The following is a 15,606-nucleotide window of genomic DNA, read 5'->3' on the forward strand; positions in this document are numbered from 1 at the left end:
TCCCCACATGCAATTTGACGTAGCGCCCCGTCTTTCTAGGTGGGCTCGCTGCCGTAAGAGCAACGCTTATTTCATGCCACCGACCCACGACCCAATGGAAGCTGTCTCTAGCTCGTGGGACTACAACTGTACATACTTATCGTCATCTCGGCATCTTTCTTGGACGGCCACCTATTCTCGGTCGAACCTGTGTAGCCCTCCTACAATTCCTTCACACGTCCGCCTCTTCCTTGCGGCTCATACATCATGGCGGACGACCAAATCTCATTGCCATATCTACTGGCCATCCTGGTCGTCTCGGGATTGATAATACGATATCTGTTCTTTGGAGGACCGTCGCCACCTCAGCCCACACGATCCCCTGAAGCTTTCCTCCGGTCGAGAGAGATTGCGGTCGAGAGAATACAGCAAATGTTTCCGCAGGCGGATCGACGGAGTATTCTATGGGATCTCCAGCGCAACGGAGGAAACATCCAGAGCACGACAGAGCGAATACTAGCAGGACGACTGGACACGGTATGCTGAACCTGTGCTATTGCCCTTTCAGGTCTCTTGCTGACAAGTATCACCACTAGCCCCCCGTGACTTTCCAACCGCCGCCCCCTCCGGGCCAGTCCGCACCGAGCAGCAGCGCAGCGACGGCATCTCGACAGCCGGATAAGCCAGCGCAGCCGAATCTTATCACCCGGTATAACCTCAAGGACAAGTTGGATACTGCGTCGCAGGAGGAGCAGGACGTCAAGGGCAAGGGATGGAGCTCAAACAGAGACGAGAGGCAAGCTTCGCTGCAGAGGAGGAGGGATGAGATGATTCTTGCGGCGCGGAGGAAGATGGAGGCTAAGCTCGCGGCTGAGAAGGCAGCTCAGGGGAGCTGATAGGATACAAAGACGCATGATATAACTTAGTAGATACCAAGGTGGCCAAGCATTGTATTGTTTTGACGGTGGTGTCATGTCGCGTGCCATTTTGATGGGGACGAGTGTCCTGCTTTCTTCTATGATACTCATGTTTAGACAATCCTGTATTTGTAACGATACTAGGTTATCCAGTGCAAGAATCTAAGGTGCTTGTATATCGAGTTGTAAGATCTGCATCAACGCTTCTGCATGTAAGCCACCAACCCGGCTCTACTACACATCGATTATCTTCTGTTGATCACATGCCCAAACAGTTCAAGCAGTGTTGCCATGTTGCCACCAAAGACTTAAGATGCCGCTTTGCCTGAATATCTGTCATAAGTCTAATAACACTAAAACACTTATCTAGTACTCAAAAACATTTCACTCTAACTTCACCTGTTCCTCAGATCTGTTCTGAGATTTACACCTACCAGCCAAGCCTCATGTGAAGCTGATAGTCAGAGATGTGGCAGTGCTTGCGTGGCTTTGTGGCGATGGTCTGGGGAGATTGTCAGGAAATGAATGTCTAGCAACGAACTAGCGCAGCTCTAGAAGTGCCAGAAGGCCTCCGGATACAACCAAAGCGAAATTCAAGATTGGCCTGTGTTCCTGTGCGTGACTGGGGTAACCCAAAGCTTTAGGGGTCCAGTTGAAGCTATATGAGCATGGACATCTCAAGATTTATTAACAGGAATACCATAAACTCAATATCTTACAGACTAGACAGAGAGACCATCTGATAGAACACTTTCTCTCACTGGAATAGTAATATGAATCACATAACTTAACTAACTCGGATGATAGATAGCTCATTGTTGGAGTTGTAGACAATAGCAGCTGGAGTCTCTATTAAGGTACCTAGGCACTAAAGTTAGTGGGGTTCTGGGGTTAAGGTGGTTGCTGGTACAAATACAGGACCCCGCCACATGTTTGTTTTCTTCTACACACCTCATGCGCCAGCAACCGAATGATACTCTGACAGGAATCTGCTTCAGCTGCGCCAACAGGTTCCAAATTCAGGAACAAGATTAATTACCGCATTCCAAGATCACTTCTTTGCAAAGCCACCTCAAAAGAGGCGTTACGAAACATCTGCCGCCAAATTCAGGGTCTAAAGATCTCTGGAGCTGAGCCACAGCCATTCAACGCGGCCTCGTGAACTAGGGTCCTGGTAGTTCAAGTGTATCACCCTTCGACTTCACCTGTTCATTCACCTGAGCTCCGCCTACATCCAGAGAACAACGACAAATCCCTCGTGGACCTGAAACGCCACCCGATACAAACGATACCGAAGACAGCCTTCATGCATTTCCACAAACTATTCGATTGTTGATACCCGAACCCTTCAAGAGTACAAGTTCATTTCTTGAGGTTGCGTGAACCTAATTACCAGTGGATCGGGGCCCTTTCATCACGATGGGTACACCCCGAGACTACTATGCAGACTTAGAGCTGCCGCCGACGGCAGACGCTGCGGAAATTCGAAAACAATATCGGAAACTTGGTACAGACCAACGAAGCTCTTGCTTTTCGTACAGCCGCTGACACGAATTGTAGCTCTCAAATATCATCCAGATCGTAATCCTGGACGAGAGGCAGAAGTGAACACACAGTTCCAGATCATTCAAACGGCGCACGAAATTCTTTCCGACCCTGAACAGAAGGCCAAGCACGATGCTTTGCGAGGGCGTGGTAGATTTCCAGGTGCTTCGGGTGTTAAGGGCAACCCGTGGTCAAATGTCAGCGCCCAGTATCCGCCCCCTCCTCGACGCAACAATGCAAATCCTCGAGCTCCGCCATCGGGCGCACAAAGATGGCAACGCTTTTCTACGGGAGTTCCTCCAACTGCAAAGCAGTATACAGCATCAGATGCCGAATCGAAGAAGAATGCTGCCCGAGCATTTGAAAATATGCGAAAGGGTGCATCTGCCAAAGCGAACGACCAACCACGACCTCCCCCTCCCCCTCCGCCACCACGGACTGAATCTGCCAGACAACGTCAAGAAGCCTCATTTGGTGCACGAAAGACAGGCTTCCATCCTCGGACAGCAGGGGGCGATGAGCCACCCGTATCAAGTAGCAACTACAGCTCGAGACCTGCTTCGGAACGATATGCACAGCGATTTGGCTCTGACATTCCACAACAAGAACCACCTCCTATTCCCCAACGGCCGCCTCCAACTGCGATGCCTGATCCGTTAAGCCAATTTAGAGACCAAGACAGCACAGTCGACCCCCGGCAAAGCACTCCTTATGCGTCGTCAAACGGAGGCGAAAAGACTAACCCATTCGATGGCATCTCAATAACCCGGGCTAAGAGTACTCGGGAAGCCACTCGCCAAGGCCAATCTGCCTCTAAAAAGGAACCTTTCATTTTCGCCAGCCGACAACGCAGCGCCAGTACACCGAAGGGTGGAAAGGCTCAGGACGTTCCTTTGAATGATGAGGCTCCTGAACAACCTTCGATACCTCGGGACCCGGCAGACCGCCCTAAGGCGCCGTTGAAGAAAACTCGCAGTGGCTTCAAGAGTGTTCCACTGGGACCTAGCCAGCAGGCCACCGAGTTTCCCGCAAATGATAAGCGTCAGTGAAAGCCGTCAATTTAAGCATCTTATTACTAATTATGAGACAGCAACTGATTCACCTGGTGGTCCAACAATGTATGCCAATCCATTTTCTACAACATCCAGCCGCCCAATCCTGAAGAGTTCCAACAAGTGTCGTGGTCACCACGGGTATGATTCCTTGGGGAATCATTGCCTATATGAAATTCCTTTCAAGCCTTCTCAGTCGTCGCCTAGTGGTAGACAGGATTCAACACATCAGTTGACTCCGTTTGAGCGCCAGCAACAGGAGCTCTTACGGCAACTCATCAACAACGCGAGTCCTGACAGCCCTGCTAAGAAGCCGAAGCTCCAAGACCGCGACTCTAAAACCCCCGGCATGCCGAATTGTGCTAACAAAGTCTGCTCGCACAGCTTTAGTTTCCCTGTCAATGATGACACTTTCTCACGGACATCACCTGACCACCATCGGTTCTCCCGACGAAGTACTGACAATATTAACACTAGTTTCGCTGACGAAGAAGATGCTGCTGGATGGGAGTTCAATGCTGGTGGAGCTGAACAGGGCAGCCCAAGTAGGCCCCGAAAGCCAGGCCGCCAATCCCCTGGGAAGCGTCCCCCAATGAGCGGCAAGAGTACACCAAGTTTCATGTCTGATGCTGAGAAATCCGACTCTGCTAAGCCCGAGTCGGCCTTTAACCCTGCAGGTTGGGACTTTGGTCCTCAAACATTTGTTCCTCAGCCCTCAAAGTCTGTATCTCCCACGCGGTCTACACGAGCAACCTCACGAAAGCCGAAGGCGGCCAAGACAACAAGCTATGTCAATCTTGTGGACGACAGCAGCAGCGAAGATGAGGTATTGGAATGGCGTGGCCGAAAGGTGCAAGAAGGACCACCTGCTGCTGAGAGTCCCCAGGCTATGGACATAGATACTCCTCCTGCGCCGTCTTCCATGCCGCCACCTCGACCCCCCAAGGTACCTTCGCCCCAGCCAGTTCAGACTACGCCTTCACCACAGCCTGCCCAGCCTGTGAACCAACCTCAGCAACCCGTTGGAACAAACCAGGCTCCGGGAGCGGTACCTGCTCCGCATGCTGCCCGAAACATCCACGTCGAACCCACCAGACCCGAGTGGCGGCCTGGCAATGTTGACACTGTCAATGGTAACGAGCACAGACCTGAGAGTCCCGTAAAGGCATTCAATCCGAACAACATGGGATCTGAAGATAGCGAAGAGTTCCAAGCAAGCTTGGCAGACCTCAGAAATGTGGCACCATTCACTCAACAGAGTTCCGGCTTGAAGTCTTTCTCTGACCTGAAGGACAATTTGCCATTTGAAAGCAAAGCAGCGCCTCAGATTCCAATGAAGCTACCCAAGGTCCACCCATTGATCTTTCCGACAGCACCTACTGCTCCCCAAATCCCAGCTGCGGCTACTGTCAACGGCGTTAAGCCGAGCGCGCTCACTTGGGAGACATATGTCAAAGACTTTGAGCAATACTTGAAGCAATGGGACACGTTCAACGCCCAAGTCGTCGACCATTTTGCCACCCGAAAGTCGCACATCACTCGTACCCGGGAAGAAAAGGGGTATTCATTCTTGGAGAACCGGGGTGATGCTGACATTCAGGAGTATTACAACTGGCTCGAACAGGATATGGATGTTCGTCGACGCTGGGCAGCTGCATGTGAGGAGCATGAGCACCGATTCCGAGAATTCATGGCGTTTCGAATTAAGATGAAGTAATTGATTGGTTTTGCTTTGCGGAGTTGACAGTTTATGGATTGGGTCGAATTTCGTCTGAATGTCTTTTTTCAATCGTCAACATGGGATACCAAGAAGACTAACTACTTAGCTGTCGATCACTGGAGAGGATACCACATATAGCAACGCGATACAGAGTGATTTTTCGGGGTTTCTACAGGAGTCCACAAGATGACGAGGATAGCAGGTTCTGGATCTGGGAGGCAACAGGCGCGATGTAAGCATATGGTGCGTGGAGCTGGCAGTTATGTTACATTGCATTGCATTGCGATGTGTTACGTTTGATAGTGGTTTTTGTCGTTGATCACTAGGCAGTGGCAACTGGGCGATTTGCATCGAGGGCGTTCTCGCTACAGACGAGACCGGAGCTCCACGGGCATCAGCGATTTGGTCTTTGGAGATGGGAATCCCAGGACGTGTATATGCTGGCACGAGTTAACCATAGAAATAGACGAGATGATACCTCTCAAGGCTTTGGCAGTGTCTGGCACTGGCAGATTCACCGCGGCAGTGCACTAGCCCCTGGCTCGGGTTGTGAGATTTGAGATTTGAGAACCTTTGTGCGTGATTCATCCGCTGCCCTCTCTCTCTCTCTGAGATCGTGAGAGCTATATAATTCCCATCCTCCATGTTTTCTGCCTTTCTCTCTCTCCTTCTCTTCTTCACATCTTTTTCTTACGTACGAGGCAGAAGAACAAGCTTGGCTCGTCCCTGCTCACCAAACCCTTCAGTCAACAGGTTCTTTATCCTTACAAAGAACAGTCTTGCTAGCTTCAGCAACGCAATAGGTAAGTTCTAGTTGTTATTCATCTTATTGTTCCTCTCTTGTATCCGTTTTCTGGTGACCCTCGGACTACAATCGGAGTGCGTTGGGTGGTTCATTGCAATGGCCGTTTCGTCTGATCTTTTGTAGGAGCCGTTTGCTTTTCTGCAATTGTCTAGTGAAGGGGTGTCCTTTTGTTTACTACCTTTCAACCCTTTCTACTCTTCTATTCAAACGCCTTCTCACATCCTTACTTCGAATTTCTAGGATTTAAGTTCTCCCGTTAACAGATTTAGGAGTTCCCTTCTTCTTCCATCTTCTCACCTCACACCTTCACATCCTCACGTCTGCGGTTTATCTGCAAAGTCTTTGCTAGGACCTACCGCTTCTTCTCATCTGCGCTTTATCTTGAAGCGCTCGGCACCACCCTTACTTCTTTCATCCCAGAAGATCGACACAGATAATTGACGCAATGTCTGACGCTGCTGTGAAGCCCAACGCCTGGACCGATGAGGCGAAGGTAAGTCCCAATCATATCCCCGATCTATCTGCAAGGGGTCTAACAACTGCAACAGAACGAGCTTCTTCTGCGTATCATCGCCCAGTTGAAGCCCGAGGGCAAGTCCATCAACTGGTCGGAGATCAACATGGAGGGGCGCACCGTCAAGAGTCTCCAGAATCAGTGGACATTTTTCAACAAAAAGATCGAGGCCTTCAAGGCCCAGTCAACCGATGGAAGCTCTCCTTCAACTCCTGCTAAGAAGGTGACTCGTAAGTCATATGCCCCCCTTCTAGTCGTGATATTCTAGTAGACTAACTAACCCCTTCATCTAGCTCGCAAGCGGGTCCCCAAACCCAAGAAAGGCGGATCCGATGAAGAGGATGCCTACGAGACGCCCAAGGTGACCCCTCGTAAGCGTCGCGCTCCTAGTAAGTCGACCCTACCTAGCCCTCATATCAAGCCTTTTACTAACACTAGTAACAGAGACCCCCGACAGTGAGTCCAAGGCCGTCAAGAAGGAGCTCAGCGACGCCACCGTCAAAGATGAGGAGATGGACGACGATGGCAATGTCACTGGAGAGATCTAGCTTCCCATCTTTTCTCTATGGTGCCGGAGAACGTCATCGCCAAACTTTCAGAGGAGACAGGAAGAAGGGAATCTCAACTACCTATTGATGCTATCTGCTAGAACTCAGATGAAAAGGTGTTAGTGGACATCTAGCAGGGGGACAGCAGAAGAGCTCCATATATATTCTACATGGGTGACTATGGAAGCTGGTATTCGTATGAGCTGAGAAACATATACTGCCTCTGCAATATTTCTAGAGTCTTTGAATGTGTGATGATTGAGGAAGTCCTAGCTAGAAAGTTGCGATGCCTTTCCGACCCCGACACTGACTTCCTAGTAGCACGAAAACAATGTTATTGCAGGTCTCCAATAATAGATATTGCAAGCATAAAGAAGTGTTTGTTTGATGTAGTCGCCTAGATATTGCCTTTCTAGGTGAAGTCGATCGGGATTGGGCCGACTCTAACGTTAGGTCGGATTGTGGGGGCTGCTACGGAGTAGATCGTGATGGAGCCGGCATTTAAAGAACCCGACAACCAAGAATCAGGCGAGATGCTAGTTAGCGATTGGCCATTCCTCAACAACCTTCAATTAATAGACTCAACTTTACTTTATATATAATTCCAAAGTTTCCTCAAGTGTCTCCCTGCTTAGTACTGATGTGATTGCTTGCTAGATTGAAGAATTGAGGAATTGACGATCATGGCTTCAGCTACCGGTGTCGAAGACGCAGAAACGGCGCCTCTACTAGCAACATCACCGACCTCATCAACTGGTGTCATTCATTCGCAGTATCAATCATTAAGCCAAATCAGCAGCAATAATGAAAGCCTTACTAGTAACAATAGTCATACCGACCCCGAATGGACGCTCAGCCGAAGTGCGCGAAGGCTCTATATATCTCATACCCTCTCAACATGGAACTCACGCGTCTTCGAATTCGGCAGCGTCTTATATCTTGCATCGATATTTCCTGGAACCTTGATGCCCCTTGCGATATACTCGATAGTGAGAGGTGCTTCTGCGATTACGTTGTCGTCATGGGTCGGGAGTTATATCGACCGGAAAGACCGCCTTAATACGGTGAGACTGTCAATCGGTAGGTCTTTAGAAGCCCCGATGACCAGTGACCCTAACCCGAGTAGTCTCACAGCGACTTGTTGTTGCTGCCTCATGCATCATATTTTTCATCCTCAGTAGGCATGATAGCCCTTCAGATGAGCTGCGGGTCGGCTTGCTTGCAGCCTTGATCTTCATGGCATGCATTGAGAAACTGGCAGCTATCATGAATCTTGTGTCAGTGGAAAGAGATTGGGTTATTGTTGTGGCACACTCAGATACTACTGCACTTAGAAGTATGTTTCCCCCCAAATAACTTATGGATGTTACTAATATACCTTGCTTATAGCCATGAACTCGCAAATGAGGCGAATTGACCTTGTTTGTAAGCTACTTGGACCTTTCTTCATAGGCATACTAGATGGTGTTTCCACAGAAACAGCCATTCTTGTCAACTTAGCCATGAACTGTGCTTCAGTTGTTGTTGAGTATTTCACCATTGCTAAAGTAAGTCATATACGACTCATACAACCTCAACATGATCTCCTCTAACCTAGACAGGTCTATTATCAAGTGCCAGAACTACAGCAGCCAAAGACTACGCCCCCTATTATACCACAGAATGAAGAACAGCAGACTCGTCAGAATGCCTGGATGTCATTTAAAAAGGCTATACAGAAGACATTTAGCGATCTTCGACTTTACTTTACGCACCCTGCATTTGCACCCTCATTCTCAATAGCGCTTCTTTACTGTACAGTTTTGTCTTTTGGTGGAGTCATGGTTACATATTTGTTAGCGAGTGGATATACTTCAGCTCAGATTGCTGCAATGAGGACAGTCTCGGTTACTCTTGAGGTTCTCGCTACATGGATTGGTCCGTGGCTAATGAAGAGAATTGGACCTGTTCGTGCCGGTCTTTGGTTCCTCAGCTGGGAACTGGGGTGTTTGGCTGTCGGTGTATCGATATTCTGGCGATATGCTGACAACGTCCTGGTATCGACGCTGGGACTTGTCTGTGGTTCAATGTTGAGCCGGATCGGACTTTGGGGGGTAGATCTGTCTGGGCAGGTCATTGTTCAAGAGGTTAGTTCTGCTGTGGTGTGAGTTGAGGAACTTTGCTGACCGCATTGCAGGAAGTTGAGGCAGAGAAACGAGGAGCCTTTTCTGCTGTGGAAGCAAGTTGGCAAAATGTGTTCGAGATGTGTTCATACACGTCGACAATCATATTCTCGTCACCCAGTCAGTTCCACAACCCAACAGCACTCAGCGTCACAGCTGTATTCTTCGCATGGCTCCTGTACAGCTCCTTTGTCAAGAAGCGACGAGGACATCTCGTCCACTGGCCTACCTGCATGTCTCCGGAGAAGCAGCAGGCAACGATCGACGAGCTGTTCGAGTCTGGGCCGTCGAGGCGAAGAGAGGGGCTCTGAATGTTTGTATGATATGCATATGCAAGAGAGGATCGCACGAGACACGTTGGTGGTCACCTGGATCGGGAAGCAGTGCAACAATGATAGGATAGCACAGGATCTTGTGGGTTGGGAACCCTCCACGTTTATTTCCGTGTCTCGGACGGCAGCGGGCTGTCTTGGACATGCATACATGGAAAGGCCTCGTGGATTGAGGAGCGACCCTTATAGATGATGCAGGTTTGGTTACATGAGGGAGGACAGCAGTGGTTTTTGGGTAGATGTGTGAGACGTGAGGAGACTCGAGTAGGGGGAACAGTGAGACACCATGTTTGTCTTTTGCTTGCAGTCAATCAGTGCTCCATAAGATATATTTGAATTATCTCTTGTATACGAATGATCTATGACTCTAGAGATATATTGTAGGTCGTCGTAAGCCCATGTCTCATCTAAATACGACCCTCACATACTTACAAGGTCAGGTGTCGTCTGCGATGTGTTGCATTATACAGAGATCTAGGACTCATAAGCTTGATATTGGCAATCTAGGTGAGCAAAATAGGTACAAAAGTCTCAATCGCCCACCATCTCATCCCCCCATCTGACTGGTCATCTGTCGTCCCAATTGTCTCTATGTGGCACACCATCTCGACTCGACCACACCCACAACCTCTTTGTCTTTTCGGGCGGAGTTACTGGCTAGTGGGACCGGGTCAGACCTTGAAGGGCACCCGAAGGCACCCTAGGCACCGCGGGAATGACGGCGCTTGCATCGTTTAGCGGCTTTTGAGGGTATGATTTCCCCTGTAACCTTGGAATCCCGCCGCTGCAGCTGATCCACTCAATCACCGACTGGACTGGACTTTCGAGGCCAGGCCATCATAAAATTTTCCCCAGATTGCATCGCATCGCATCTCCCTCCCAAGCCTGGGCCTCTCTGTTATCACATGCCCTCATGAGTTCACCCTTTTAATCCTACCTTATCAACTCATTCTTTGATTTTCTTACATCTCTACTTAATCGCTAACCCCCTCTTTCCTCCCGTCATCTCTGTTTGCCTGTCGTTACCCGCGCTGTTGTCTCAGTCCCGTCACTGTTTGCGATCCCTGTCTCTCTGTGACGTTGTCAACTTTCGATCCCCTTTAACCACGAACCAAACCCGCGCTCTCCTTCACCAACGTCGTTGTCGCGTTTGCCATCGCAAATCACAGAAAATCAAAACAATCATGAATGGCGCAACTTCTTCAGCCCGGGCTAAAAGAAAGGCCCCGGGCTCGCCAGACGAAGCTCCTCCTTCCAAAAAAACCATCAACGGAAAACATTCCCCAAACGATAACACACCAGACATTGTTGAATTTGACGATCACTCAGACATGACCGACGAACTTCACCCTCACGCTATGTATATTGGAACACCAGGGAGCTTAGGAGAGTGGCAGGATACAATCCAGAAGGTGGTGCGCAACGTTGTCGCCATCAGGTTCTGCCAGACCTGCTCTTTCGATACCGATTCTGCTTTGACCAGTGAAGCCACTGGCTATGTTGTTGACTCCGAGAAAGGGTGTGTAATCTCTGCCTATAACAACTGAGAAGAGGCTCTAATCTGGCCCTGCAGATACATCTTGACCAACCGTCACGTTGTCGGCGCCGGTCCCTTCTGGGGCCACTGTGTCTTCGACAACCACGAAGAAGTCGACTGTTACCCCGTCTACCGCGACCCCGTTCACGATTTTGGTATTCTACGATACGATCCCAAGGCGATCAAGTATATGCACATTGATGGCTTAGAGCTGCGACCCGACCTCGCAAAGGGTAAGGACCCCAAGAACCCCGCGACTCCGATCACGGCCGAGAACCATTACTAATAAGCACAGTTGGAACCGAGATTCGAGTCGTCGGTAACGATGCTGGCGAAAAGCTAAGTATCTTGTCAGGTATCATTAGTCGCCTGGATCGAAATGCCCCGGAATATGGCGAGGGATACAGCGATTTCAACACGTGCTACTACCAGGCCAACGCCGCTGCTAGTGGAGGAAGTTCCGGCAGTCCTGTCGTGAACAAAGACGGTTGCGCTGTCGCACTCCAAGCTGGCGGTCGTTCTGATGGAGCCTCGACAGATTATTTTCTACCATTGGATCGACCACTCCGTGCTTTGCAATGCATTCAGAACGGCAAGCCTGTCACACGTGGCGATATTCAGTGCCAGTTCCTTCTCAAGCCTTTTGATGAGTGCAGAAGGTTGGGATTAAGCCCTCAATGGGAGGCTGCCATGCGTGAGAAGTTTCCGGAGGAGACCAACATGCTTGTAGCTGAGATTGTCCTCCCCCGGGGCCCTTCAGACAAGAAGATCGAGGAAGGTGACGTTTTGATCAAGATCAACGGCGAACTTATCACCCAGTTTATTCGATTGGACGACATTATGGATTCGAGCGTTGGTGAAACCATCAAGCTACATCTGCAGCGTGGTGGACAGGACGTGGAAGTCGAGATTGAGGTTGGAGATCTTCACAAGATTACCCCTGACCGATTCGTTTCAGTGGCAGGCGCCAGCTTCCACGACTTGTCCTACCAGCAAGCAAGACTCTATGCCGTCGCTGTCCAGGGCGTCTACGTTTGCGAATCAGCTGGCTCATTCCGATTTGATAACACTGATAACGGCTGGATTGTTCAGAGTATTGACCACAAGAAGGTGCCAGACCTTGACACTTTCATCCAAGTAATGAAGACAATCCCAGATCGCGCGCGAGTTGTTGTCACTTACAAACACCTTCGTGACCTTCACACTCTCAACACCACCGTTGCCTACATTGACCGACACTGGGCGGCCAAGATGAAACTTGCTGTTCGAAACGATGAGTCGGGAGTTTGGGACTTCACTGACCTGGGAGACCCATTGCCTCCTGTTCCACCCACTCGACGATCCGCCTCTTTTATTGAACTGGACCACATGCCACACCAAGGCATTGCCGACCTCATCCGCAGTTTTGTACACATCAACTGCACTATGCCCTTGAAACTCGACGGTTTCCCTAAGAACCGCCGTTGGGGTATGGGTCTTGTAATTGATGCAGACAAGGGTCTCGTTCTGATCTCCAGGGCCATTGTCCCGTATGATCTTTGCGATATCACTGTCACTATTGCTGACTCCATCATTGTTGAAGGCAAGGTTGTCTTTCTACATCCCCTTCAGAACTACGCCATTATTCAGTACGATCCCTCACTCGTCGATGCGCCAGTCATGAGCGCTCGTCTGAGTAACGAGGTTCTCACTCAAGGCGCCAAGACCTATTTCCTCGGCTACAATAGGATTGGGCGCGTTGTTCATGGATCTACAAGTGTCACCGAGATCACTGCGGTGGCCATTCCCGCCAACTCGGGCGCCCCGCGCTATCGTGCTGTGAATGTTGATGCTATCACGATTGATAGCAACCTCGGTTCGACATGCAACAGTGGTGTTCTTGTCGCGCCGGACGGTACTGTCCAGGCTCTGTGGCTGTCGTATCTGGGAGAGCGTTCCCATCATACGTCACGCGACGAAGAGTACTACCTGGGCCTTGGCACCAAGACTCTGCTCCCTGTTGTAGAGTCAGTTCAGAAGGGCATCAACCCCAAGCTGCGTATCTTGTCCGTCGAGTTCAGATCAGTCCAGATGGCTCAGGCATCCGTCATGGGCGTCTCCGATGAGTGGATCAAGAAGGTTACCCAGACCAACCGATCTCATCACCAACTGTTCATGGTCAGCAAGCGAACTTTTGAGCGCGAGAACCACCCAGTATCTCTGCTCGAAGGAGATATCATCCTCACGCTGAACGGCAAGATTTGCACTACCATCTCTGACTTTGACTTGATGTACTCACATGAGTTGCTGGACGCGGTTATTGTGCGAGAGTGTGAGGAGATGCACCTACAACTTCCTACAGTGGCAGCAGACGACATGGAAACAAACCATGCCGTTTCTTTCTGTGGTGCCATCCTTCATAGACCCCACCAGGCTGTTCGACAACAGATCAGCAAGCTGCACAGTGAGGTCTACGTCTCTAGTCGAATTCGTGGATCGCCTGCCTATCAGTACGGTGTTGCACCAACCAACTTCATTACTCATGTGAATGGTACTCCTACACCCGATCTCGACTCTTTCATTGCCGCGACCCGAGAAATCCCCGACAATACTTGTGAGTCAACCATTGTTTCTGGGAATTTTGCAATTGGAAAGCTAACATATAATAGACTTCCGACTCAAAGCTGTAACCTTTGACTGTGTGCCGTGGGTGATCACAATGAAGAAGAATGATCACTACTTCCCCACGATGGAATGGATCAAGGACGACAAGGAGGCTTGTGGATGGCGAAGAGTCACGTACGAAGGCAACGACGTGTTTAAAGGAGAGGCAACTGATGGTGTAGTACCGGTTGCACAGGATGCCGATATGGAGTAGATGCATCATCTGCTTGTAGAGCTGCAGATCCCTCGCCGACAGAGGGAGTGTACAACCACGGCTTCATTTGGGATCACTGGGATTAGGGTACGGCGTTATATGGCGATGAAGGATTCTATTATTTGAGATCATCTGGAGCTATGAGATAGCCTTTTGAACTGGGATGGCTATTGGTACATAGACGAGCTGTATACCTAAATATTTACGGATGGAAGTATTGGTGTACATTAATTATCACAAGACCTTGCATTGCAAGGAGAATGCTTCTGCCTATACTTGACAATTACTGTTTTCCTTCACTGACATGAATAATTGAGGTTGCCTGAAGTCTTGAGCTTCGGCTTGATCCGGATGTGGATGATGGAGGTGAAGCTATAGTGGGGCTTTAAGGCTTCAAGCAATGAGCTCATAGCGTCTGGGCGTTCGCAAGGCAGGACAAGGACAGGCTGCCTTATTATTAGACTACAGCGCAGTTACAGCAACTCGACTGAATGTGCCCAACTTGAACCCCTCCACATTCTTTGTATCTCAATCTCACCTTTATACCGCCGCCTACTCTCTCTCAAGGCCTCGTTCTCTCTCGTCTTCTCTATACCAAGCCAACCTTTGCTATATCACTCTTCGTGAGCTCATCATGGCGCCAGGTGCTAATCTTATAGTCCGTTGCCCCCCGCTTCCCCGCTATCGCATCCAATGCCATGATGCGCCAGTCGAAGTATCAACTAACATTTTGCTTCCAATCCATAGACAAAGCTCAAGGTTCAGCTAAAGCTCACCATCGCGAGGTTGCGCATGGTTCAACAGCGCGATGAGCAGCTTGGAAAGACAGCGCGACGAGCCATGGCTCAGCTCCTCGAGGCCGGAAAGGAAGACTCAGCCCGCATTCGCGTCGAGAACATCATTCGATCTGACATCACCTCCGAGCTTCACGAGATGCTCGAGCTTTACTGCGAATTGCTACTTGCTCGTGCTGGGCTGATGGAAGGTCATACTGTCGATCCTGGTTTGGAGGAGGCTATTCAGAGTCTGATATATGCAGCGCCCAAGACGGAGATTAAAGAGTTGGCTACGGTGAGGACGCTATTTGCGGAGAAGTATGGAAAGGACTATGTCCTTGCGGCGACGGAGAATACAGATGGAAAGGTCAACGAGAAGGTTGTCAAGAAACTCAGCGTCACGCCCCCGCGCGAAGAGCTTGTGGTGGGATACCTGGAAGAGATCGCCAGAGCATACGGAGTAGACTGGCCCAAGCGGGAAGCAGTCTCACCACCCCCCGAACTCCTCGACGACGACGATGATGATGACGACGACGACCAAGGCGGCCAGAAGCAAAAGGTCCTCGAAACACCTCTCGCTGCAGATTCCAAAGATCCAGTGTTAAACACACCAGTCAAGAAGCTAGCTGGTGGCGGTCCCACGAGTCCTTTGACAGTGACACCGCCGCGGATGACGACCGACAACATACATCCCAAGGTGACGCTTGGTTCAGTAGAGCTGAAGCCGAGTAAGAAGGCGGAACCAGCAGCGAGAAAGGGCGAGCCTGATGGATCGATTCCGGATCTTGGGGACTTGGAGAGAAGGTTTGCGGCGCTGAAGAAGCGATGAGGTGCTATGGATGGAGTGTTGATATTGCGCCAT

General features: G+C 50.0%; 6 protein-coding genes across 6 annotated transcripts; all 6 read left to right on the forward strand.

Annotated features, from left to right (window-relative positions):
* Nucleotides 1-246: 246 nt before the first annotated feature.
* J7337_004688 (uncharacterized protein) lies at nucleotides 247-875 on the forward strand (the record flags this gene model as incomplete). Its single annotated transcript, XM_044822380.1, has 2 exons — nucleotides 247-516; nucleotides 576-875. 2 exons carry the CDS (start codon nucleotides 247-249, stop codon nucleotides 873-875), a joined length of 570 nt encoding a protein of 189 aa, XP_044683713.1.
* A 1,440-nt stretch (nucleotides 876-2,315) lies between these two features.
* On the forward strand, nucleotides 2,316-5,210 carry J7337_004689 (uncharacterized protein; the record flags this gene model as incomplete). Its single annotated transcript, XM_044822381.1, has 3 exons — nucleotides 2,316-2,403; nucleotides 2,457-3,482; nucleotides 3,532-5,210. The coding sequence occupies 3 exons, from the start codon at nucleotides 2,316-2,318 to the stop codon at nucleotides 5,208-5,210; spliced, it is 2,793 nt and encodes a 930-aa protein (XP_044683714.1).
* Nucleotides 5,211-6,463: 1,253 nt separating this feature from the next.
* On the forward strand, nucleotides 6,464-7,080 carry J7337_004690 (uncharacterized protein; the record flags this gene model as incomplete). Its single annotated transcript, XM_044822382.1, has 4 exons — nucleotides 6,464-6,511; nucleotides 6,567-6,762; nucleotides 6,826-6,921; nucleotides 6,977-7,080. The coding sequence occupies 4 exons, from the start codon at nucleotides 6,464-6,466 to the stop codon at nucleotides 7,078-7,080; spliced, it is 444 nt and encodes a 147-aa protein (XP_044683715.1).
* Nucleotides 7,081-8,582: 1,502 nt separating this feature from the next.
* J7337_004691 (uncharacterized protein) lies at nucleotides 8,583-9,553 on the forward strand (the record flags this gene model as incomplete). The annotated part of the gene is made up of 3 exons (XM_044822383.1): nucleotides 8,583-8,627; nucleotides 8,682-9,206; nucleotides 9,257-9,553. 3 exons carry the CDS (start codon nucleotides 8,583-8,585, stop codon nucleotides 9,551-9,553), a joined length of 867 nt encoding a protein of 288 aa, XP_044683716.1.
* Nucleotides 9,554-10,758: 1,205 nt separating this feature from the next.
* J7337_004692 (uncharacterized protein) lies at nucleotides 10,759-13,968 on the forward strand (the record flags this gene model as incomplete). The annotated part of the gene is made up of 4 exons (XM_044822384.1): nucleotides 10,759-11,093; nucleotides 11,148-11,344; nucleotides 11,407-13,704; nucleotides 13,760-13,968. The coding sequence occupies 4 exons, from the start codon at nucleotides 10,759-10,761 to the stop codon at nucleotides 13,966-13,968; spliced, it is 3,039 nt and encodes a 1,012-aa protein (XP_044683717.1).
* Nucleotides 13,969-14,602: 634 nt separating this feature from the next.
* J7337_004693 (uncharacterized protein) lies at nucleotides 14,603-15,573 on the forward strand (the record flags this gene model as incomplete). The annotated part of the gene is made up of 2 exons (XM_044822385.1): nucleotides 14,603-14,626; nucleotides 14,716-15,573. 2 exons carry the CDS (start codon nucleotides 14,603-14,605, stop codon nucleotides 15,571-15,573), a joined length of 882 nt encoding a protein of 293 aa, XP_044683718.1.
* Nucleotides 15,574-15,606: the final 33 nt, after the last annotated feature.

The sequence above is a fragment of the Fusarium musae genome, chromosome 3, assembly GCF_019915245.1.
Source record: "Fusarium musae strain F31 chromosome 3, whole genome shotgun sequence".
Taxonomy (NCBI): Eukaryota; Fungi; Ascomycota; class Sordariomycetes; order Hypocreales; family Nectriaceae; genus Fusarium; species Fusarium musae.